Source organism: Triticum aestivum, chromosome 5D, assembly GCF_018294505.1.
Source record: "Triticum aestivum cultivar Chinese Spring chromosome 5D, IWGSC CS RefSeq v2.1, whole genome shotgun sequence".
Classification (NCBI taxonomy): Eukaryota; Viridiplantae; Streptophyta; class Magnoliopsida; order Poales; family Poaceae; genus Triticum; species Triticum aestivum.
Window position 1 is genome coordinate 297,441,981 of NC_057808.1, and position 22,153 is coordinate 297,464,133.

The 22,153-nt window shown below is 44.7% G+C and overlaps 2 protein-coding genes across 3 annotated transcripts; one reads left to right on the forward strand and one right to left on the reverse strand.

Annotated features, from left to right (window-relative positions):
- The first annotated feature begins 7,468 nt into the window (after positions 1-7,468).
- LOC123121305 (probable LRR receptor-like serine/threonine-protein kinase At1g07650) lies at positions 7,469-16,742 on the forward strand. 2 transcript variants are annotated; one of them, XM_044541233.1, is made up of 24 exons: positions 7,470-7,783; positions 8,274-8,409; positions 8,733-8,804; positions 8,931-8,999; positions 9,821-9,892; positions 9,979-10,050; positions 10,135-10,206; positions 10,290-10,361; positions 10,450-10,521; positions 10,638-10,709; positions 10,785-10,856; positions 10,987-11,058; positions 11,149-11,214; positions 11,714-11,779; positions 11,872-11,910; positions 12,024-12,079; positions 12,442-12,821; positions 12,919-13,114; positions 13,309-13,473; positions 14,019-14,137; positions 14,227-14,437; positions 14,525-14,759; positions 15,406-15,556; positions 16,203-16,742. In XM_044541233.1, the coding sequence occupies exons 1-24, from the start codon at positions 7,642-7,644 to the stop codon at positions 16,563-16,565; spliced, it is 3,042 nt and encodes a 1,013-aa protein (XP_044397168.1). In that variant the 5' UTR covers positions 7,470-7,641; the 3' UTR covers positions 16,566-16,742. The 2 variants fall into 2 exon arrangements, with proteins under 2 accessions (XP_044397169.1, XP_044397168.1); XM_044541234.1 differs by lacking the exon at positions 11,872-11,910 and having other exon boundaries at positions 7,469-7,783.
- Positions 16,743-17,028: 286 nt separating this feature from the next.
- LOC123121306 (probable NADH kinase) lies at positions 17,029-19,394 on the reverse strand. The gene is made up of 5 exons (XM_044541236.1): positions 18,953-19,394; positions 18,043-18,288; positions 17,799-17,879; positions 17,500-17,651; positions 17,029-17,426 (listed from the first exon to the last, which is right to left on the reverse strand). The coding sequence occupies exons 1-5, from the start codon at positions 19,208-19,210 to the stop codon at positions 17,051-17,053; spliced, it is 1,113 nt and encodes a 370-aa protein (XP_044397171.1). The 5' UTR covers positions 19,211-19,394; the 3' UTR covers positions 17,029-17,050.
- Positions 19,395-22,153: the final 2,759 nt, after the last annotated feature.

Consider the following 22,153-nt stretch of genomic DNA (forward strand, 5'->3'; position numbering starts at 1 on the left):
AACATGGAGATGCTCACCGATCTTGACTAGTCCGTCTCACGTGATGATCGGACAGGGCCTAGTTAACTCGGATCATGTTTCACTTAGATGACTAGAGGGATGTCTATCTGAGTGGGAGTTCATTGAATAATTTGATTAGATGAACTTAATTATCATGAACTTAGTCTAAAATCTTTACAACATGTCTTGTAGATCAAATGTCCCACGTTGTCCTCAACTTCAACGCGTTCCTAGAGAAAACCAAGCTGAAAGATGATGGCGGCAACTATACGGACTGGGTCCGGAACCTGAGGATCATCATCATAGCTGCCAAGAAAGATTATGTCCTAGAAGCACCGCTAGGTGAAGCACCAATCCCAGAGAACCAAGACGTTATGAACGCTTGGCAATCACGTGCTGATGATTACTCCCTCGTTCAGTGCGGCATGCTTTACAGCTTAGAACCGGGTCTCCAAAAGCATTTTGAGAAACATGGAGCATATGAGATGTTCGAAGAGCTGAAAATGGTTTTCCAAGCTCATGCCCGGGTCGAGAGATATGAAGTCTCCGACAAGTTCTTCAGCTGTAAAATGGAGGAAAATAGTTCTGTTAGTGAGCACATACTCAGAATGTCTGGGTTGCATAACCGCTTGTCTCAGCTGGGAGTTAATCTCCCGGATGACGCGGTCATTGATAGAATCCTTCAGTCGCTTCCACCGAGCTACAAGAGCTTCGTGATGAACTTCAATATGCAAGGGATGGAAAAGACCATTCCTGAGGTATATTCAATGCTGAAATCAGCGGAGGGGGAGATCAGAAAAGAACATCAAGTGTTGATGGTGAATAAAACCACTAAGTTCAAGAAGGGCAAGGGTAAGAACTTCAAGAAAGACGGCAAGGGAGTTGCTGCGCCCGGTAAGCCAATTGCCGGGAAGAAGTCAAAGAATGGACCCAAGCCTGAGACTGAGTGCTTTTATTGCAAGGGAAGTGGTCACTGGAAGCGGAACTGCCCCAAATACTTAGCGGACAAGAAGGCCGGCAACACCAAAGGTATATGTGATATACATGTAATTGATGTGTACCTTACCAGTACTCGTAGTAGCTCCTGGGTATTTGATACCGGTGCGGTTGCTCATATTTGTAACTCAAAACAGGAACTGCGGAATAAACGGAGACTGGCAAAGGACGAGGTGACGATGCGCGTCGGGAATGGTTCCAAGGTCGATGTGATCGCCGTCGGCACGCTACCTCTGCATCTACCTACGGGATTAGTTTTAAACCTCAATAATTGTTATTTAGTGCCAGCTTTGAGCATGAACATTGTATCTGGATCTCGTTTAATTCGAGATGGCTACTCATTTAAATCCGAGAATAATGGTTGTTCTATTTATTTGAGAGATATGTTTTATGGTCATGCCCCGCTGGTCAATGGTTTATTCTTGATGAATCTCGAACGTGATGTTACACATATTCATAGTGTGAATATCAAAAGATGTAAAGTTGATAACGATAGTCGCACATACTTGTGGCACTGCCGCCTTGGTCACATTAGTGTCAAGCACATGAAGAAGCTCCATGCAGATGGACTTTCGGAGTCTCTTGATTATGAATCATTTGACACATGCGAACCATGCCTCATGGGTAAGATGACCAAGACTCCGTTCTCCGGAACAATGGAGCGAGCAACCAACTTGTTGGAAATCATACATACCGATGTGTGCGGTCCAATGAGTGTTGAGGCTCGCGGAGGATATCGTTATGTTCTCACTCTCACTGATGACTTAAGTAGATATGGGTATGTCTACCTAATGAAACACAAGTCTGAAACCTTTGAAAAGTTCAAGGAATTTCAGAGTGAGGTTGAGAATCAACATGACAGGAAAATAAAATTCTTACGATCAGATCGTGGTGGAGAATATTTAAGTCACGAATTTGGTACACACTTAAGGAAATGTGAAATCGTTTCACAACTCACGCCGCCTGGAACACCTCAGCGAAATGGTGTGTCCGAACGTCGTAATCGCACTCTATTGGATATGGTGCGATCTATGATGTCTCTTACCGATCTACCACTCTCATTTTGGGGCTATGCTTTAGAGACTGCCGCATTCACTTTAAATAGGGCTCCGTTGAAATCCGTTGAGACGACACCGTATGAATTATGGTTTGGAAAGAAATCAAAGCTGTTGTTTCTAAAAGTTTGGGGATGCGATGCTTATGTCAAGAAACTTCAACCTGAAAAGCTCGAACCCAAGTCGGAAAAATGCGTCTTCATAGGATACCCCAAGGGTATACCTTCTACCTCAGATCCGAAGGCAAGATCTTTGTTGCCAAGAACAGGTCCTTTCTAGAGAAAGAGTTTCTCTCGAAAGAATTAAGTGGGAGGAAAGTGGAACTTGATGAGGTGATAGTCACCCCTTCCGAACCGGAAAGTAGCGCAGCGCGGGAAGATGTTCCTGTGGTGCCTACACCGACTGGGGAGGAAGTTAATGATGATGATCATGAAGCTTCGGATCAAGTTACTGCTGAACTTCGTAGGTCCGCAAGGACACGTTCCGCACGAGAGTGGTACGGCAACCCTGTCCTGGAAATCATGTTGTTAGACAACGGTGAACCTTCGAACTATGAAGAAGCGATGGCGGGCCCGGATTCCGACAAATGGCTAGAAGCCATGAAATCCGAGATAGGATCCATGTATGAAAACGAAGTATGGACTTTGACTGACTTGCCCGATGATCGGCGAGCCATAGAAAATAAATGGATCTTTAAGAAGAAGATAGACACGGATGGTAATGTGACCATCTATAAGGCTCGACTTGTCGCTAAGGGTTATCGACAAGTTCAAGGGGTTGACTACGATGAGACCTTCTCACCCGTAGCGAAGCTGAAGTCCGTCCGAATCATGTTAGCAATTGCCGCATACTATGATTATGAGATATGGCAGATGGACGTCAAAGCGGCATTCCTTAATGGCTTCCTTAAGGAAGAATTGTATATGATGCAGCCGGAAGGTTTTATCGATCCTAAGAATGCTGACAAAGTATGCAAGCTCCAGCGCTCAATCTATGGGCTGGTGCAAGCATCCCGGAGTTGGAACATTCGCTTTGATGAGATGATCAAAGCGTTTGGATTTACACAGACTTATGGAGAAGCCTGTGTTTACAAGAAAGTGAGTGGGAGCTCTGTAACATTTCTCTTATTATATGTGGATGACATACTATTGATGGGAAACGATATAGAATTCTTGAAAAGTATAAAGGCCTATTTGAATAAGTGTTTTTCAATGAAGGACCTTGGAGAAGCTGCTTATATATTAGGCATCAAGATCTATAGAGATAGATCAAGACGCCTCATTAGTCTTTCACAGAGTACGTACCTTGACAAGATATTGAAGAAGTTCAATATGGATCAGTCCAAGAAGGGGTACTTGCCTGTATTGCAAGGTGTGCAATTGAGCACGGCTCAATGCCCGACCACGACAGAAGATAGAGAAAAGATGAGTGTCATCCCCTATGCCTCGGCCATAGGGTCTATTATGTATGCCATGCTGTGTACCAGACCTGATGTAAACCTTGCCGTAAGTTTGGTAGGAAGGTACCAAAGTAATCCCGGCGTGGAACACTGGACAGCGGTCAAGAATATCCTGAAGTACCTGAAGAGGACTAAGGATATGTTTCTCGTTTATGGAGGTGACGAAGAGCTCGTCGTAAAGGGTTACGTCGACGCTAGCTTCGACACAGATCTGGATGACTCGAAGTCACAAACCGGATACGTGTATATTTTGAATGGAGGAGCAGTAAGCTGGTGCAGTTGCAAGCAAAGCGTCGTGGCGGGATCTACATGTGAAGCGGAGTACATGGCAGCCTCGGAGGCAGCACAGGAAGCAATCTGGATGAAGGAGTTCATTACCGACCTAGGGGTGATTCCCAATGCGTCGGGCTCGATGACTCTCTTCTGTGACAACACTGGAGCTATTGCCCTTGCGAAGGAGCCCAGATTTCACAGGAAGACCAGGCATATCAAGCGTCGCTTCAACTCCATTCGTGAAAGTGTTCAAAATGGAGACATAGATATTTGTAAAGTACATACGGACCTGAATGTAGCAGATCCGTTGACTAAACCTCTCCCTAGAGCAAAACATGATCAACACCAGGACGCAATGGGTGTTCGATTCATCACAATGTAACTAGATTATTGACTCTAGTGAAAGTGGGAGACTGTTGGAAATATGCCCTAGAGGCAATAATAAATGGTTATTATTATATTTCTTTGTTCATGATAATTGTCTATTGTTCATGCTATAATTGTGTTATCCGGAAATTGTAATACATGTGTGAATACATAGACCACAACGTGTCCCTAGTAAGCCTCTAGTTGACTAGCTCGTTGATCAACAGATAGTCATGGTTTCCTGACTATGGACACTGGATGTCATTGATAACGGGATCACATCATTAGGAGAATGATGTGATGGACAAGACCCAATCCTAAGCATAGCTCAAAGATCGTGTAGTTCGTTTGCTAGAGCTTTTCCAATGTCAAGTATCTTTTCCTTAGACCATGAGATCATGCAACTCCCGGATACCGTAGGAGTGCTTTGGGTGTGCCAAACGTCACAACGTAACTGGGTGACTATAAAGGTACAGTACGGGTATCTCCGAAAGTGTCTGTTGAGTTGGCACGGATCGAGACTGGGATTTGTCACTCCGTATGACGGAGAGGTATCTCTGGGCCCACTCGGTAATGCATCATCATAATGAGCTCAATGTGACTAAGGAGTTAGTCACGGGATCATGCATTGCGGTACGAGTAAAGAGACTTGCCGGTAACGAGATTGAACAAGGTATTGGGATACCGACGATCGAATCTCGGGCAAGTAACATACCGATTGACAAAGGGAATTGTATACGGGATTGATTGAATCCTCGACATCGTGGTTCATCCGATGAGATCATCGTGGAACATGTGGGAGCCAACATGGGTATCCAGATCCCGCTGTTGGTTATTGACCGGAGAGGCGTCTCGGTCATGTCTGCATGTCTCCCGAACCCGTAGGGTCTACACACTTAAGGTTCGGTGACGCTAGGGTTGTAGAGATATGAGTATGCGGAAACCCAAAAGTTGTTCGGAGTCCCGTATGAGATCCCGGACGTCACGAGGAGTTCCGGAATGGTCCGTAGGTGAAGAATTATATATGGGAAGTCCAGTTTCGGCCACCGGGAAAGTTTCGGGGGTTATCGGTATTGTATCGGGACCACCGGAAGGGTCCCGGGGGTCCATCGGGTGGGGCCACCTATCCCGGAGGGCCCCATGGGCTGAAGTGGGAAGGGAACCAGCCCTTAGTGGGCTGGGGCGCCCCTCCATGGGCCTCCCCCCTGCGCCTAGGGTTGGAAACCCTAGGGTGGGGGGGCGCCCCACTTGACTTGGGGGGGAAGTTTCCCCCCCTTGGCCGCCGCCCCCCCCCCCCATAGATGGGTTCTTGGCCGGCACCCCCCCCCCTCCCAGGGGGGCTATATAAAGGGGGGAGGGAGGGCAGCAATACTACAGCCTTTGGCGCCTCCCTCCTCCCCTGCAACACCTCTCCCTCTCGCAGAAGCTTGGCGAAGCCCTGCCGAGATCCCGCTACATCCACCACCACGCCGTCGTGCTGCTGGATCTCCATCAACCTCTCCTTCCCCCTTGCTGGATCAAGAAGGAGGAGACGTCGCTGCTCCGTACGTGTGTTGAACGCGGAGGTGCCGTCCGTCCGGCACTCGGTCATCGGTGATTTGGATCACGGCGAGTACGACTCCATCAACCCCGTTCATTGGAACGCTTCCGCTCGCGATCTACAAGGGTGTGTAGATGCACTCATTTCCCCTCGTTGCTAGTATACTCCATAGATGGATCTTGGTGATGCGTAGGAAATCTTAAAATTCTGCTACGATCACCAACACCCCTGGCGTCTCGGGTGTGACGGACGAGCTCGGGGACCGGTGCTGCGGAGGACGAACGGCCGACGGGTCTGTGTTGTCTGCGGTTATGGCAGTGACCGGGAGAATGGCCGGCGGGGGTCGGCACAACCCTAACAAGAGGAGGGCGTGCGCCTTGGCGAAGATGGACTCCTTGTCCTTGACATCGGCCTGGTGCTACGCGGCCGCCTCGACGGCGTAGTCGGCAGCGGCCTTCTTTTCCGTCATCTTTGTCCGCACGTTCCTCCTCTTGGCCGATTCAGCGTCGAGCTTGGCAAGCTCTGCCGGCGTGAGCTCCGACCGCGGCTTCCTGGTAGCCTTCTTCGCCGCGGGGCGTGCGGCCACGGCCGGGTCGCCGAGATTCGTCGAGCCGCCGACCATGGTGGAAGGAGGGGGGAAGGGCGCGGGAGGGTTTTAGGCCAAACGGAGGGAAAGAGGACGGGCGTGTCCCCGACGGGCGGGCCAGGGAAAGACAAGGGCACGCGTCTCGCCCGTCCACGCGTTATCTGTTTTGATGCAAGAGCGGCCAAAATTTAGGGCCGAAAATGGGTCAAAAAGGACCGAAAACATACGTTGATCGGTTTGCTACCACGCGTTGGGCCGCCTGTTCTGTCCGTTTTATCCTCAAACGGACGCAGCCGGACCATTTGGGGTCGCGCGTTGGAATTGCCCTAAGGATCGTGCGCAGAGTCCGGCCATCAATTTAAGTTACCATCGTGGCAAGTTTGTGAGGTGATTTTACCATCGTGGATGGTGAGGTGATTCGTGATTGTGTTGATGGTGGTCATGGGCTTGTCTTGCACATGCGGGACCCAGTATTGACCAAGATGGTCAGAGGCTGACTTGGACCAGGGCGAGCCGCCAGGCTGGAGAAGAGGTACGTATTACATACAGTACACGGGCGATGGAGACGGCAGCAACGGCGACGGCCCTTGTCGACCTCGATGCTGAATGCGTTTTTTATTTGCAATTGCAGCAGGTGGTTGAGGGGCCCTGATAAATGCTGTGCGAGAAAAACATGCCGGATCTGATGCTCCAGGACAGAGACGCCCATGAGGCCGGGCAGCAGCTCTGGGTAAAATCCATAACTATTTATACACGAGAATCTCTTCCATGTGAAAAAGAAACACTTTTTTTTTTGCGAATGAAACCAGAAACATTTCTCTGAACTTCTTTCCTGAAGGCAGGTAGCAAGTAGCATGATTAAAAAGTTTCAGGGCAATATTAGGGAAAAAAAGAGAGGCCAGAATTATAAACGACCCAAAGAAGACCAAGCAAGAGAATAAGACGCCAGCCCGCCCAACGACGCAGCGTCGTATACGGCAAAAAAACAGTACTGGGACGACGCGGGCCTTCTATTTTTGCGAGTTTTCACTTTCACAGCTCGCGGCTGACCCAGGTCCACGTTCTGCGCAGGGCACGGGACGGCAGTACCAAACAAGTGCAACTGTGCGTACTCGCAACAGGGCGGGCACAGTCTGAGGCCCGAACCATGCCGGAGAAAAGTAAAGACGCACTGCACTGCACTCGCTCGGAAAATTGGAAAGATCCTGGACGGACTTGGACTGCTTCCTTTTTGCATAGAAAGGAGCCAAGTCACTCCACTCATCCTCTCCTGAGAGTCTGAGACGGACCTCGCCACTGCCATTGCGCTCCACTTGGACTAGGAAGATCAGCTGGCTTGGTTGGACCTTGGAGCTGGAGGAGAGAGATGGGGGCGCGGAGGACGCCATGCGGCTGGAGACTGCTCTTCTTCCTTGGGCTGCTTGCCGAGGTCCATGGCTCTTCGTCTCCAGGGGTTAAGGCAGTAGCCGATGCCCTCCCTCCTACCTCTAGGCTCTTCCCCGCTGAAGGTACGTGTGCTCGGCAGCTGCAAATGCATTGCTCCATCTCTGCCATCGGGCGATTCCCCTCCCCTTTCCTCCGCGTTCGGCTCGCTGGGTTAGAAAGAGAGATGGCTGTGATAAGCAGAGCATGCCTTTTGCTTCCCAGGCTTAATTTTCCTGCTCTTTCTCCTCCTCCTTCCCTTTTTCCGTCTCTTTGCTTCTCCCATTTTGGTCTTCTTTGCTTGGGACTGTTAGATGAGTTCTGCAAAAAGAACGAATCACTGCCTCACTTTAGTTCAAGATGCATGCAAGAAAATCTCTAAAGAGCAGATCAAGAGAATCTTGGATATCTTCCCAAGGAATGCAAACCCTGTAGCAACAAGTACTGTACTGTACACTACTGCTTTGCTGTGTGCTTCCCCTTCCTCCGTGTACATGTGGACGTGGATGTAATGGAGAAGAAGGATGTGCTCAAGCCGTGTTCCTGATTCTTTTTTCCCTTTTGCAATTCTCGCAGTGCGCACTCTTCGACGGATCGCGGCGAATTTGGGGATATCGCATTGGAACTTCTCCACCAATCACTGTGGCTCCGGCGGCGGATTGGAGTGTGACTGCTCCTTCAACAACAGTACATTATGCCATGCCACTGAGATGTACTCCCTCCGTTCCTAAATACTTGTCTTTCTAGGCATTTCAACAAGTGACTACATACGGAGTAAAATGAGTGGATCTACACTTTAAAATATGTCTACATACATCCGTATGTGATAGTCATTTGAAATGCCTAGAAAGACAAGTATTTAGGAACGGAGGGAGTATGTATGCATGCATGACTCCTCGGCGCTTCTCACCTTCTTGTAAAACATTAGGGGATACCTGTAAAATTGATCTTACTAGACTAGAACTGAGCAGATATCATGTTGACACATTTCTGTGCTCTAACATACCTTTTGCGCTGTTCCGAACATCTTCGCAGATTCCTCAAGGGCCAGAACTTCACCGGCCGGCTCCCACCAGATTTTGCTGATCTCCCTAATCTCCTCCAGCTGTAAGTACTAAACAGCCAGTCAAACTAATCCAAGCCTTGTTAAAAAAATTCAGTCTAAGCCATTAACTTATTAAGGTGTTTCTCAAGAGAATAATAACACCATGATTCCATATTACAATGTTGCAGAGACCTAAGCAGGAGCTTGTTCCATGGCACGGTGCCTGACCGGTGGGCCCGGATGAAGTTGCAAGGACTGTGAGTGGCCTCGCCCTTCACCTTACCCATTGTTATCTTTGAGTGAGTAGTACAGCAAAATGTAGCATGTGGGGCTATTTTGGACTATCCAAGAAAAATATGCCACCAGAAATGTTCACATTTTGGGTGGAACTGGTGAAGGCACAGTCCCCATCTTATCTATGGAGCGTGACTGGAATGTCGGCATGCAAAGCATCTCAGATGGCAACAAATTAGGCTACTCCCAAGCACGGTTTTCAAAATGCCAGGCATCTTTTGTGCAGTGCTCTACCAACCTTTTTAGAAGTGCAGAATATAGTCTAGGATGAATCCACGAAGAATAAAATCAAGCAATAAGCAGCATTTTCATCGCCGCTGTCTTGTCGATGCGTTAATATTGCTAGTCTTCTAACCAGGCCATAGGGGAGATGAGATCCATGACAATGCCCTTAATTTCATTTACGAGGCATGGTTTAGTATAGCACGGAAATCATTCCCCAAAAGTATATTAAGAAATCATGTTTAGTCATAAACGACAAGTAAATAAGGGAACAGAGAAAAATCATCAATTATATGCATGCCTTGTGTTTGGAAAGAAGATTGATAAACTAGTCCATATTAACAAGATTATGTTTTACATCAACGGAAAAGCTAAACTGGACAAGCATGCAATAATGTGAAATAATTTTTTATAAATCAAATTTCTACTTGTTCCCTATGATTAGAATTTCAATTATTTCCGCGTGTTAAGCCACAAAATTTTGCATAATTATAAGAAATGGAAAGCCGTAAAACAGAATTATGCAGCATGTCATTCATCTGTTCATGCCAAAATCCTGCAGGTCACTAATGGGAAACAGATTGTCAGGGCCTTTTCCCATGGCTCTTACGAGAATCACAACCTTGACTAGCCTGTAAGCAAGAAATTTGGTGAAAACAAATTCGATTTCTACTTTTGAGTTCTCTTTTCTAACTACAATCTGAAAATTATAATCCAAAGGAGCATTGAAGCAAATGAGTTCCGTGGGCAAATCCCAGCTGAAATTGGGCATCTCAAGCAACTGGAGAAGCTGTGAGTATTTTGCTATGTACAACAGGCAAGAGTTGCTGGTATTTGGTGAACATAGTTCCTTACGACCTATATATCTTCGCTCAGGATAATATCAACCAACGAGTTCACTGGACCCCTGCCGGCTGCTCTTTCCTTGCTGACCAATTTGACCGACTTGTAAGGATACTAAGATCTTTGTTTTTCCCTGTTGCCTACCACAGACTCTTTTTGTAATGTTCAGCTATTGAATCTCCTAACAGAAGGATTTCTGGAAACAATTTATCTGGGAGAGTTCCTGATTTCTTGGCTAAACTGACAAAGCTTGGAAAACTGTAAGTTGGACAGATCATGACAGAACAGATTGGAAATCCACAGATACCCAAGTATGTTATTTATTAAAGGGGATTTCTCATGATGCAGGCAAATCGAAGGATCTTTGCTGGAAGGGCCTATTCCCCCGGGCTTATCCAAATTGACAAACCTTTCTGATCTGTACGATGACAAATGTTTGAGATTCTCGTAATTCCAGCTGCACCATGCAATTTATTTATTGGGTAGAAGTGTTAAACTAAAGCGGAAAATTCTGGTTGCATTTTTCTGTTAACCAGGAGAATTAGTGATCTGAGAGGCAGTGGATCAGTTTTCCCGGATCTAAGAGGAATGCAATCGATGAAAGCATTGTAAGTTTAAATCTGCTGAGTTTCCAGGCTTTTTGTACATAGGTTCTCATATACATATGAAATTTTTATATGTAGGGTCCTTAGGAATTGTTCAATCAGCGGGGGAATCCCTTCTTACATATGGAGCATGGAAAATCTCACGCATCTGTAAGTTCATCACGTTGGTTCCATGTATAGACTATAGATCAATGCAGCGTGTTGGGAGTACACATGAAATATGTCAGCACTAAATGTACTCGTTGTTGACATGTTTTTATCATCAATGTTCTCTATGCAGGGATCTGAGCTTTAATGAACTGACCGGAAAAGTAACAGATTCGTTCACTAATAGGGGAACCGTACATTACATGTAAGTTGGTATTTATAATAAATTGAACTGGGCATGCTATTTTATTTGGGCTACTTTCCTGAATGCACCTCAACAAAAACAATCTTGCAGATATCTAACTGGAAATTCACTCACTGGGAACATACCTGATTGGCTATTGCGAAGCAACAGCATTGTGTAAGTTCATGCGTACATGCACACTCTAAATATGCATCGCTCTTAGATGCTAATACTTGCAGATATCCATGAAATTCTATCACATATTTTCCTTTTCCTGAATCTTCTAAAAGCTGTCATAAAAGTTCAGAACATAAGAGTTAACATCTCTAAGATATAAAGTGCTATTAGGTGTTGATGCCCAATTCATTCATGACGGGAAAAAACCTATAAGATGTTTTTCTTGATCACAAGCAACCGCAGTTAGCATTCCCTTAGAAATTATTTAGACGTGCCTCTATCTGCTCCGTCGGCTAAACAGGCATGCCTCTATCTGCTCTGTCTGTTAAATAATTCTGTTGGCTGCATAACAAAATAGCTATGCCCATACATTCATCTTAAAGCTTAAGAGAATGTAATATGACTGCTAGTGCTATGATTGAATCTGTAACAGTCTGAACTCAAAAAATGTATTTCTTACTTGATATAATTAAATTTACCATTAAACTATCAAATGCAGGGACCTCTCTTTTAATAATTTCACGATTGGGAGCTCAGGTCGTCCTACTCAATGTCAAGGGAGCGCGTAAGAAATCTGTATCAGAATTTCTGAGTTTTTTTCCGTCACAACACTTGTGGAGATAATTAAATAGTTTCATGTGACTCTTCAATTTGCAGCAATCTAGTGGAGAGTTATTCACCTGAAATGAACAGTTTGTAAGATTATTTATCATGTTGCTTCAAAAGACTTAAAGAACTTTCGACCAACAGACCAATCCAGACATAATAACATCTTCTTTTACTCTGGGTGATTCTACCTTTTTGTGCAGAAATAATGTCCAGCCATGCTTGAAGAAGAACTTCCCATGTGCTTCGAATGGACAATGTGAGTTGATGCCCAGTATTTATTTTTCCTCAGTTGCTTTTGACCACCAACGAATGGGAAGAACAAACAGATGTTTGTTGACGCTTTTCATACCGGCGCTCATGATTGTGAAAAACAAGACTAGCTTTACCAATGAATCAGAAGAAGTTACAAGTTGCTATTACTAGATTGTAAAATTATCAGGATAAACTCTAAAGAAATACAAGCAACAAGATAACTCACAAGGATGTAATTAGATCCTGTGCAAAAGTTCATTGGTGTTAAGCACATAAGCCAAAACACTAAAAAAAATCTGTAACACAGAAGCCAAACAGAGATGACCATTGAAGCTGTATGTAATACTGTTCTACGCATTTTCACAGACAGATCATCCTTGCATATCAATTGTGGAGACAAAGAAGCAATTGTCAATGGCGTAAAATATGAAGGTGACACCACACCAAAAGGTGCTTCCATGTTGTATTTAAGCCCAGACTCAAACTGGGCATTCAGCAGCACTGGGAACTTCATGGACGACAACATCAATGATGACAACTACATTGCCTCAAACACATCAAAACTGACCATGCCCAACTCCAAGCTGTATGCAAAAGCGCGCCTTTCTCCTCTTTCGCTCACATATTATGGGCTTTGTATGCATAATGGGAGCTACACAGTTAAACTCCATTTTGCCGAAATTATATTCACCAATGACAGAACATACCGCAGCCTTGGCAAAAGAAAATTCAATGTGTTCATACAGGTATGAGCAGATAGGCAGATATTCGTTCTTTTACATTTTAATAATAGCTGTATCTTGTTAGCTCCTGTGATAGTAACAAGATATTGTATGATCTCAGGGAAGAATGGTGCTAGAGGATTTTGATATTGAGCAATCTGCTGGTGGGGCTGGAAAGCTAGTCATCAAGACTTTCACAGCATATGTCACAAATCATACACTGAAGATTCAATTCTATTGGGCAGGAAGAGGGACAACAGGCATTCCATATAGAGGATTTTACGGCCCTCTAATATCTGCAATATCAGTAACTCCAAGTATGTCATTTTTTACACATTATTTCTGAATTTTGCATAATGTGCTCCCTTAATCACTGTGGGCAAGGGTACAGCATTTAACAAGGAACAGCACATGACGGCATCCTCTGACTTCTTGCATTACAATTTTTCAAGGAGAAATACTCTATTCTTTAATGATCTGGTGATTTTGGTTTATGTGTGTTCATACTCAGACTTCCAGATTCCTTTGGCTGTTGAACCTCCCCAAACTGGCAGTAGCACGAAAATTTCAAGGACATCTAAAGCTTTGCTGATTGGAGGCCCAATTATTGCGATATTCACTGCTCTTGTTGTTGGTATCTGGATTAAGCGACGACAGAAGAACTTGGTGAATCAAGGTGCTATAAATATATTTGAGTCAACCTTCTTCTATTTATATACCCAATGACAAGAAGAACAGGCCTGGCACAGTGGTGAAGTTCTCCCCACCTGTGCCAAGAGGTCTTGGGTTCGACGCAGCCTCCCTGCATTGCACTGTGTAGGGGTAAGGCTTGCCTCGTATAATCCTTCCCCAGACCCCACCTGGTGTGGGAGCTTCTAGCACTGGGTCTGTCCTTTATACCTTCAATGAAAAACTAGTGCCTATCTTTCACTTTGCTTCACCATTCATACGCACCTCTCTACTTTCCACTTATCAGCAGAACAAGCAATAGCAAGATGACTACTACTCCCTCCATCCCAAAATAAGTGTCTCAACTTTGTACTAACTTTATCCGCCCCAAATAAGTGTCTTAACTTTAGTACAACTTTGTACTGAAGTTATTACAAAGTTGAGACACTTATTTTGGGACGGAGGGAGTATATAACAATATAAACCTAGTGGAAACCATAATCTTAAACTATACGTTCTGAACATTTCTGACCATATGGTAACTTTTATTAGATCCCCGGGCACTTGACCTCCAAATTGGCTCATTTACCTTGAGACAAATCAAATCAGCAACGAGAAACTTTGATCCAGCCAACAAGATTGGCGAAGGTGGTTTTGGTTCGGTTTACAAGGTCAGTGTTCGCTCTCTCCCATGCTTAAATTCTACAAACCCAAGTTAAACTACACGATTCTTATAACAAAACATTGTTTGTTCTAGCAGGGTTTGTTGTCCGATGGCACCATTATTGCTGTCAAACAGCTATCATCAAAGTCCAAGCAAGGGAATCGTGAATTTGTGAATGAGATTGGCATGATATCTGCACTCCAGCATCCAAACCTTGTCAGGCTGTATGGCTGTTGTACAGAAGGAAACCAGCTCTTGCTAGTTTACGAGTACATGGAAAATAATTGCCTTGCACGTGCTCTCTTTGGTAATCATACTTCCTATATTTCTTGGTGCTCCCCCTAACTAGTGTTGCATGTTAGAACTCATGAATAATTTGTATTGTGCGATCCAGTTGAAGAATATAGACTGGCATTGGATTGGCCAACGAGACGTAAGATTTGCCTGGGGATAGCAAGGGGTCTGGCATATCTGCATGAGGAGTCTGCAATAAGGATTGTGCACCGAGATATCAAGGCTAGCAATATACTGCTTGACAAAGATTTGGATGCTAAGATCTCAGATTTTGGTCTAGCAAAGCTTAATGAAGATGGCCACACCCACATAAGTACAAAAGTAGCTGGAACAATGTAAGTACTTTCAATTACATACTTTTTTCCAAAATGCAAAATTCTATCCACACATTCCCATTTGATATATATAACAAAAAGATAAGAAGATAAAGCAGAGTTAAAAGTAAAGTGATAGTGAAGTGATGAACAATACTCCCTCCGTCTTTATTTACATGGTGTCCTCATTTTTGTGATTTAACTTTGACCATAATTTGGCCAATTAATACATTAGGAAAAAAAATCGAATATGAATTCAATGATATAATTTTTATGGCACATAACCAACGTTTCGTTGGTCAAATTGATGGTCAAGGTTGAATCTCGGAATATGTGGGCATCATGTAAACAGGGACGGAGGGAGTATAACATTTACCTCCGGCAAACATACAGAACATCCATAGAAATAAAAGTTAACATCAGGTAAGCTGGTCAGAAACCTGCATAAATGTAGGACCTGTTGGCTGTCCTGCATGCATACATAAATGACAAAAAAGTGCAATCAACTCTGGATTAACATTTTCCATGCAATGGGATGCTTAAAAGGTAGTTCTTAATTTTTCATTCAAACAACTATTGATGGATATTACTTTTCGGCATATCTTTCTGAATAATTCCATTTAGCTGCACAGCTTACAGCTGATTGATTATTTTATCATTCTTGCAGTGGATACATGGCTCCTGAGTATGCAATGCGTGGTTATTTGACAGACAAAGCTGATGTTTACAGTTTTGGGGTTGTTGCTTTGGAAATCGTGAGTGGAAAAAGCAACACAAACTACAGGCCAAAGGAAGATTTTGTTTATCTTCTCGATTGGGTAACTTCTAAACCTTCGTCCCCCTTTCGCAATAATATGGACCATACTGAATAGACTCATATATGTTCACCTCATATCCAGAGCAACTAATAAGTGCCTCCGACAAATATTTGTGCAAACAAAAAACAGTTAGACACACTGTCAGCGTAATAGGGCATAAATCATAGTTTATTTAACATGTGTAATATAAACTTACTGCTTGAACGGTAACATGGCTCTCAGCCTTCTGTCCCTTACAACCAAACCTCTCCTGGACACATACAAAATCTACCCAAATTTCTGTTAGATATGGATGAATTTGATCTAACCTCTAATTTAAAACTCTGGTAAATAATTTGGTCACCATGTAGAGGCATGGATGCTAGTTGACAACATCAGATTATGGAAATTTTTATGCTTTCAGAATCAGTTCGCGTTAATATAGTAGAACTGAAAACACAAATTGTTAAAACTCATGATCTTTGCCTCTAGGGAAACAAATTAAGGATGTCATTTGAGAGAATAGTAGAAGGAAACTGTATAATTTTCATGTAGGGGGTGCGCTGTAGTGAAACAAAATGCTAAACTCTGACAGTTCATGCTTTATTCTCGCATACATACCTTGAACGCTGTAAGGAAGAGGCTAATTGCATCTCTTAAATTCCAGGCTTGTGTTTTACATGAGAGAGGAACTCTCCTGGAGCTGGTAGATCCAGACTTAGGATCCAATTACTCAACAGAAGAGGCACTCCTCATGCTGAATGTGGCTCTCTTATGCACCAACGCAGCACCGACACTTAGACCAAAGATGTCCAACGCGGTGAGCCTGCTCGAGGGCCATACCCCCCTGCAACCCTTCCTATCAGAACTCAGCCTTGCTGCAAACAGCCTGAGCTCAAGTGGTCTACGCAGAAACTTCTGGGAAAATCCAAGTGAGAGCCAGAGCATAACGGCACAAGCATCATGTAACAACACCAGTGACTTGTCATCTTTAGATGTTGATGGTAGCTTGAGACATTTTGCGACTTAAATGTTAGATGTATTTCAGATCTGTACACCTGTAAGAACCACTAGGGCTAGGCCACTATGTCTATTGTGGCAGTAAAATGTAGCTACTAACATAAAAACGCTTAATTCTACTAAGAATGCAAAGTACTCTCTGCTTCAGAACTGCTGAAAGGATAAGATTATTAAGATTCTGACAAAACACTATCTATAATCTAAACTCTGACGGTCTAATGTTGCTTTTGCTTCAAAAAGGGTAAACTACAAAATCACCATCTACTATTTCGTTTGATATCGCAAATTAAGTCTATTGTATATAACGATATGTTTATATATTACACCCTCTGTTCATTAATATAAGACGTTTTGGCAGTTTAATTTGAACTGCCAAAACGTCTTATATTAATGAACAGAGGTAGTAGTTTAAAGTACTCAAGAACTCCACTTGCCTCAAACATCATGCCAGATCAATAAGCAGTCAAGCATCAGAACAGTGATAACGTTATTTCATTATAAAGATGCCTGCTTTAACAGATATTCTGGTAAAATAACTTTTAAGACTGGAGCATCTGAGGAGACCTCAAGTGTATCCCCATGCTGGATTGGATATGTTACATGAGAACCATCAATATACACAGCACCCTCTTGATTGTACCAAACAACAAGCATATGTTGCTCTTGCTTAACTAATCCATGCAGCAGTGGTTTGTCGGCATCCGTTGGTGAAATGGGCTCCCTTATCATATACTGAAGCTCACGACTTGATATTGGCATCATAAATCCTCCTGCTGATAGCATGGCAGCAGTTGATCCAGTAGCTGTTGCAACCCTGAGACCACTTGATCTAGAATTAATCAAACGTGAGGTCTCCCCATTGCTTCTTTTTCTGAAATGGTAATGCCAGTTAGAATTGATCACAGAAAATCGTCAATATTTACAGAAAGGCTCAAAGTCAGTACCTTAATGAGAAGCGTGATACACTTGCCGGACAGGGGTGTGACACCAATATATCATTCAGAGCATAAGTCGGTAGCTGGGATCCATTTAGTTTCACTGATATTCTTGACAGCTCTGAATAGTGTCTACTGCCAGCAAGGGTTGCGTCAAGTATCTGAGAATATGTCATGTTCAAGAGAACAGTAACATTCAAGAAATTCGGTAAATGTTCCGACGCTATAACAGAAAGCGGGGTAGTGTGATTTCTGTAAGAAAATGAATTGAGATCCCCAAGCAAGAAGACTAGGCAACAGCGACATACCTGCTCGAAGTTCCGGGCAGTAGCTGCACAAAGATATCCGGTGCTTCTTCTTGCATCAAATTCCTCAGTTAACTCATCAACCTGCATGGAGTTATAAAACCATACACATACACATCAAGCACATGTATAACCATTAGTCTGCTTAGAAGCGTGCAAAGAAGAACATATGCAAATGTAGTCAACAAGCATTGCTAATGTGATTGGTTTCAATAGATGATTATTGTCAATCATGCAAAGAACTAACCTCATCAGAACAAGTAGGATCCGAATTAACACCTAAAATGGGAATCGAGCTATCCAAAAAATGGCTAGCCCGTAAAAGTGTGCCATCGCCACCGACGGTAATCACAAGATCCACATCACGTATTGGATTTGTCAAATGATTTCGCTGCACTGAGATCCAGTCAAGGGGCTTGCGCTGTAGTACACTCTTACAGAGATTGATTGTGTCCTTGTGGACTCTGCATCGATCGTCCAGATAACTTAAGATCTGCAACAAGACATTCAATTGACGATAAGAGGCACGAAACCCTTAATTCATGTCAGTCAAAATGGTTATGCAGCAAGAAAGTGGGAAATGAAACGTGTTAGATTCAGCTAGTTATGCAACTTTTCCCAGTAGTACTAACAGATGCTGATTTGACAAGCAAGATGGCAGATTTCTCAATAACGGACAGTAATTCAGGCTGAGATCCAACTGGAAGTCCACATTGTGGCCTAGCAAGGACTCCTGGTACCGACCAGTTCATACAACACTGCGCCTAGAGTCCTAGTCACTGGCCAGAGCTCATACTCCACACATGTATTTCAACAAACAGCTGGTGTGCTCCGTGCCAGCACATGGAAAGATCAAACCACATGTATTGTAACTAAAATGGAGATGGAAAATCATACAGCCGGACGCCAAAGACGCGCACAGGTAACAATGAATCAGCGCAAGCACGGTCCTTGAAAAACCATCAGTTCACCAGCGCAGTTCACGATTTCTGAACACCAAGGTGAACTCCACTCCACCACCATTTTATCCTAACGGGCCGCCGGAGCACGGGAACTTGGGAGTCCACCGGAAACCCCCACCGAAGCATCGACAACCGTGAGCGCCGGCGTAACCAGGGTTTCTCGAAACGGAGAGGGTGAGCGAGAGATGTGCGAACCTTGGGGTTGGCGGCGCGCGGCGGCGGAGGTGGTGGCGGGAAGGTAAGGGAGGAGGCGCCGGAGAGAGGGCGCGGAGGGTAAACATCGAAGGGCTTGAGGTAGAGGAGCACGCGGCGGCGCGCCATTGGAACTGGGAGAGGACACGGCCACCTCGCTGGTGGCTCGGCTCCCTCCGGAAGGTTTCCGTCCGGACGCTCGGCAACTCCAACCAGCCGACCCGAACGCACAAGTAATGTGCCAGAGAGCGTCCACGTCATTGTTTTTTATCCATCAAATGTACCGCCTCTGTAAGAGCGGTTTTTACGCTACACTAGTGTTAAAACCATGGTGTAGATTTAGGTTCTGTTCGGGACGTAGGGGACGAAACCGAAAGATTGGATAGAAACAAAGAAAATGGAAAGGAATACAAGTATAAAACAGAGGATAGAAAGGGGTTGTACCATGCTACAGAGTTGGCGTTCGGTCCTATTTGGCAATTTTAAATGCTACTCCCTCCGTCCCATAATATAAGAGCGTTTTTTACACTACACTAGTGTCAAAAACGCTCTTATATTATGGGACGGAGGGAGTAGTGTCAAAAACGCTCTTATATTATGGGACGGAGGGAGTATATCTTACCAACTATCTGTGTAGGTGGGTCCTAGCATGCACATATCAACTCAACGTGGGTCCCAATTTGCATGGTTCAGCAGCTTTTTGCTTCTACTGCCTCGGGCCTGCGCGAAAACATGGGCTCTGGGTGGATGTATATAGCGAACTAAATCTACTCCAGCCGAGTACAAGGTTATACTAAAACTACGACAATCAATTTGAACCGGAGGTAGCTTTTTTACATGGTATCTAAAAGGGGGACGAATAGGCAACTGTCAATTTATAAAAAAAAATCTTAACAAATAGGTTGCCTAAATATGCAACTAGGTGAGCAACCTATATGATGCTAGCAATAACAACAACACAAGCAAGCAAGATAAACAACACAAGCTTGCACAAACTAAAGGTACGAGATAACCACAAGTGGAGCCGGTGGAGACAAGGATGTGTTACCGAAGTTCCTTCCCTTTGAGGGGAAGTATGTCTTCGTTGAAGCGGTGTGGAGGCACAATACTCCCCAAGAAGCCGCTAGGGCCACCGTATTCTCCTCACGCCCTCACACAAATGCGAGATGTCGTGATTCCACTAGTGATGCCCTTGAAGGCGGCAACCGGACCTTTACAAACAAAGTTGGGGCTCTCTCCACAACTGAATTAAAGGCTCCCAACACCACCACGAAGTTTCACCGCAATGGAATGTGGCTCCGAGGTGACCTCAACCGTCTAGCGTGATCAAACACCTAAGAGTAACAAGATCCGCAAGGGATTAGTGGGGGGAATCAAATTTCTCTTGGTGGAAGTGTTGATCTAGGCCTTCTCAAGCAATCCCTAAAGAATCAACAAGTTTGATTGGCTAGGAAGAGAGATCGAGCAAGAATGAGCTTGTGAGAAACAATGGAGCTTGGGGGAGGAAGAGGTAAGTCAACTTGGGGAAGATGACTCCCTTTTATAGTAGGGAATGAAATCCAACCGTTACGCACTCACAGCCCGTGCACAAGTGGTAGTACCGCTCAGGCGAGCGGTACTTCCGCTGGCACAGAAATCCCAGGCGCAAGTTCAACTGAGCAGGTCAGGGAGGCGGTACTGCCGCCAGAGTGGTACTTCCGCTCCCACCAGCGGCACTACCGCTAACTATTGAATTGCAACCGGAACCAGCGGTAGTAGAGAAAGGCAGGGCGGTAGTGCCGCCGTGGGCGGTACTACCGCTAACAGCTACCGCTCTACTTCCGCTCGAGAGACAGAACTATCAAGAGAGCAAATTATAAGCGGTACTCGGTGCGGTAGAGAAATAGCGGTAGTTTCGCCGGACCGGTACTACCACTCCGCACGACCGGTACTTCTGCTTAGTTGAAGCACGCCTAGTAAACATGCGACGGTCAGAGCCGCAGTTGAAGGAAATATGCCCTAGAGGCAATAATAAAGTTGTTATTTTATATTTCCTTATTCATGATAAAGGTTTATTATTCATGCTAGAATTGTATTGATTGGAAACTTATACATTTGTGGATACATAAACAAATATTGTGTCCCTAGTAAGCCTCTACTAGACTAGCTCGTTGATCAAAGATGGTTAAGGTTTCCTAACCATAGACATGTGTTGTCACTTGATAAAGGGATCACATCATTAGGAGAATGATGTGATGGACAAGACTCATCCGTTAGCTTAGCATATGATCGTTTAGTTTATTGCTAATGCTTTCTTAATGTCAAATACATATTCCTTAGACTATGAGAACATGCAACTCCTGGATACCGGAGGAATACCTTATGTGCTATCAAACGTCACAACGTAACTGGGTGATCATAAAGATGCTCTATAGGTATCTTTGAAGGTGCTTGTTGAGTTGGCATGGATCGAGATTAGGATTTGTCACACCGAGTATCGGAGAGGTATCTCTGGGCCCTCTTGGTAATACACATCACAAGAAGCTTGCAGGGAAAGTGACTAAGGAGTTATATTATTTACGAGATGATGTATTACGGAACGAGTAAAGAGACTTGTCGGTAACAAGATTGAACTAGGTATGAAGATACCGACGATCGAATCTCGGGCAAGTAACATACCGATAGACAAAGGGAATTACGTATGTTGTCATAAGGTTCCGCTATTGGTTATTGACCGGAGAGGTGTCTTGGTCATGTCTACATAGTTCTCGAACCCGTAGGGTCCGCACGCTTAACGTTCGTTGACGATATAGTGTTATATGAGTTATGTGATTTGGTGACCGAATGTTGTTCGGAGTCCCGGATGAGATCACAGACATGACGAAGAGCTCCGGAATGGTCCGTAGGTAAAAATTGATATATAGGACAATACTATTTGGACACCGGAAGAGTTTCGGAAGGTACCGGATAGTCATCGGATCACCGGAAGGGGTTACGGGAACCCCCGGGAGGTTATTGGGCCATATGGGCCAAAGGGGGGGACACACTAGCCCACAAGGGGCTGGCGCGACCCTCCTAAGGCCGCGGCACTTGGAGAGAGAAGGAGAGGGCAGAGTCGGCCTCCCCCTTCCTTCCATCTCCTCCTGTTTCCTTCCCCTTGTGCAAACAAGGTAAGGGGGGCACAGGGCAGGAGCCCAAGGGGGCCAGCGGCCACCCTTGGGGTGC

Excerpts from the sequence above, each read along its gene's own strand:
- LOC123121306 (XM_044541236.1), bottom strand. The coding sequence starts at position 19,210 with ATGACGTGGACGCTCTCTGGCACATTACTTGTGCGTTCGGGTCGGCTG. Across the intron at positions 18,289-18,952 it reads CGCGCGCCGCCAACCCCAAG|ATCTTAAGTTATCTGGACGA; the intron begins GTTCGCACATCT and ends GTCTTGTTGCAG. Across the intron at positions 17,652-17,798 it reads CTGCCCGGAACTTCGAGCAG|ATACTTGACGCAACCCTTGC; the intron begins GTATGTCGCTGT and ends ACATATTCTCAG.
- LOC123121305 (XM_044541233.1), top strand. The coding sequence starts at position 7,642 with ATGGGGGCGCGGAGGACGCCATGCGGCTGGAGACTGCTCTTCTTCCTT. Across the intron at positions 8,805-8,930 it reads CTCCCTAATCTCCTCCAGCT|AGACCTAAGCAGGAGCTTGT; the intron begins GTAAGTACTAAA and ends ACAATGTTGCAG. Across the intron at positions 11,059-11,148 it reads AGGGGAACCGTACATTACAT|ATATCTAACTGGAAATTCAC; the intron begins GTAAGTTGGTAT and ends ACAATCTTGCAG.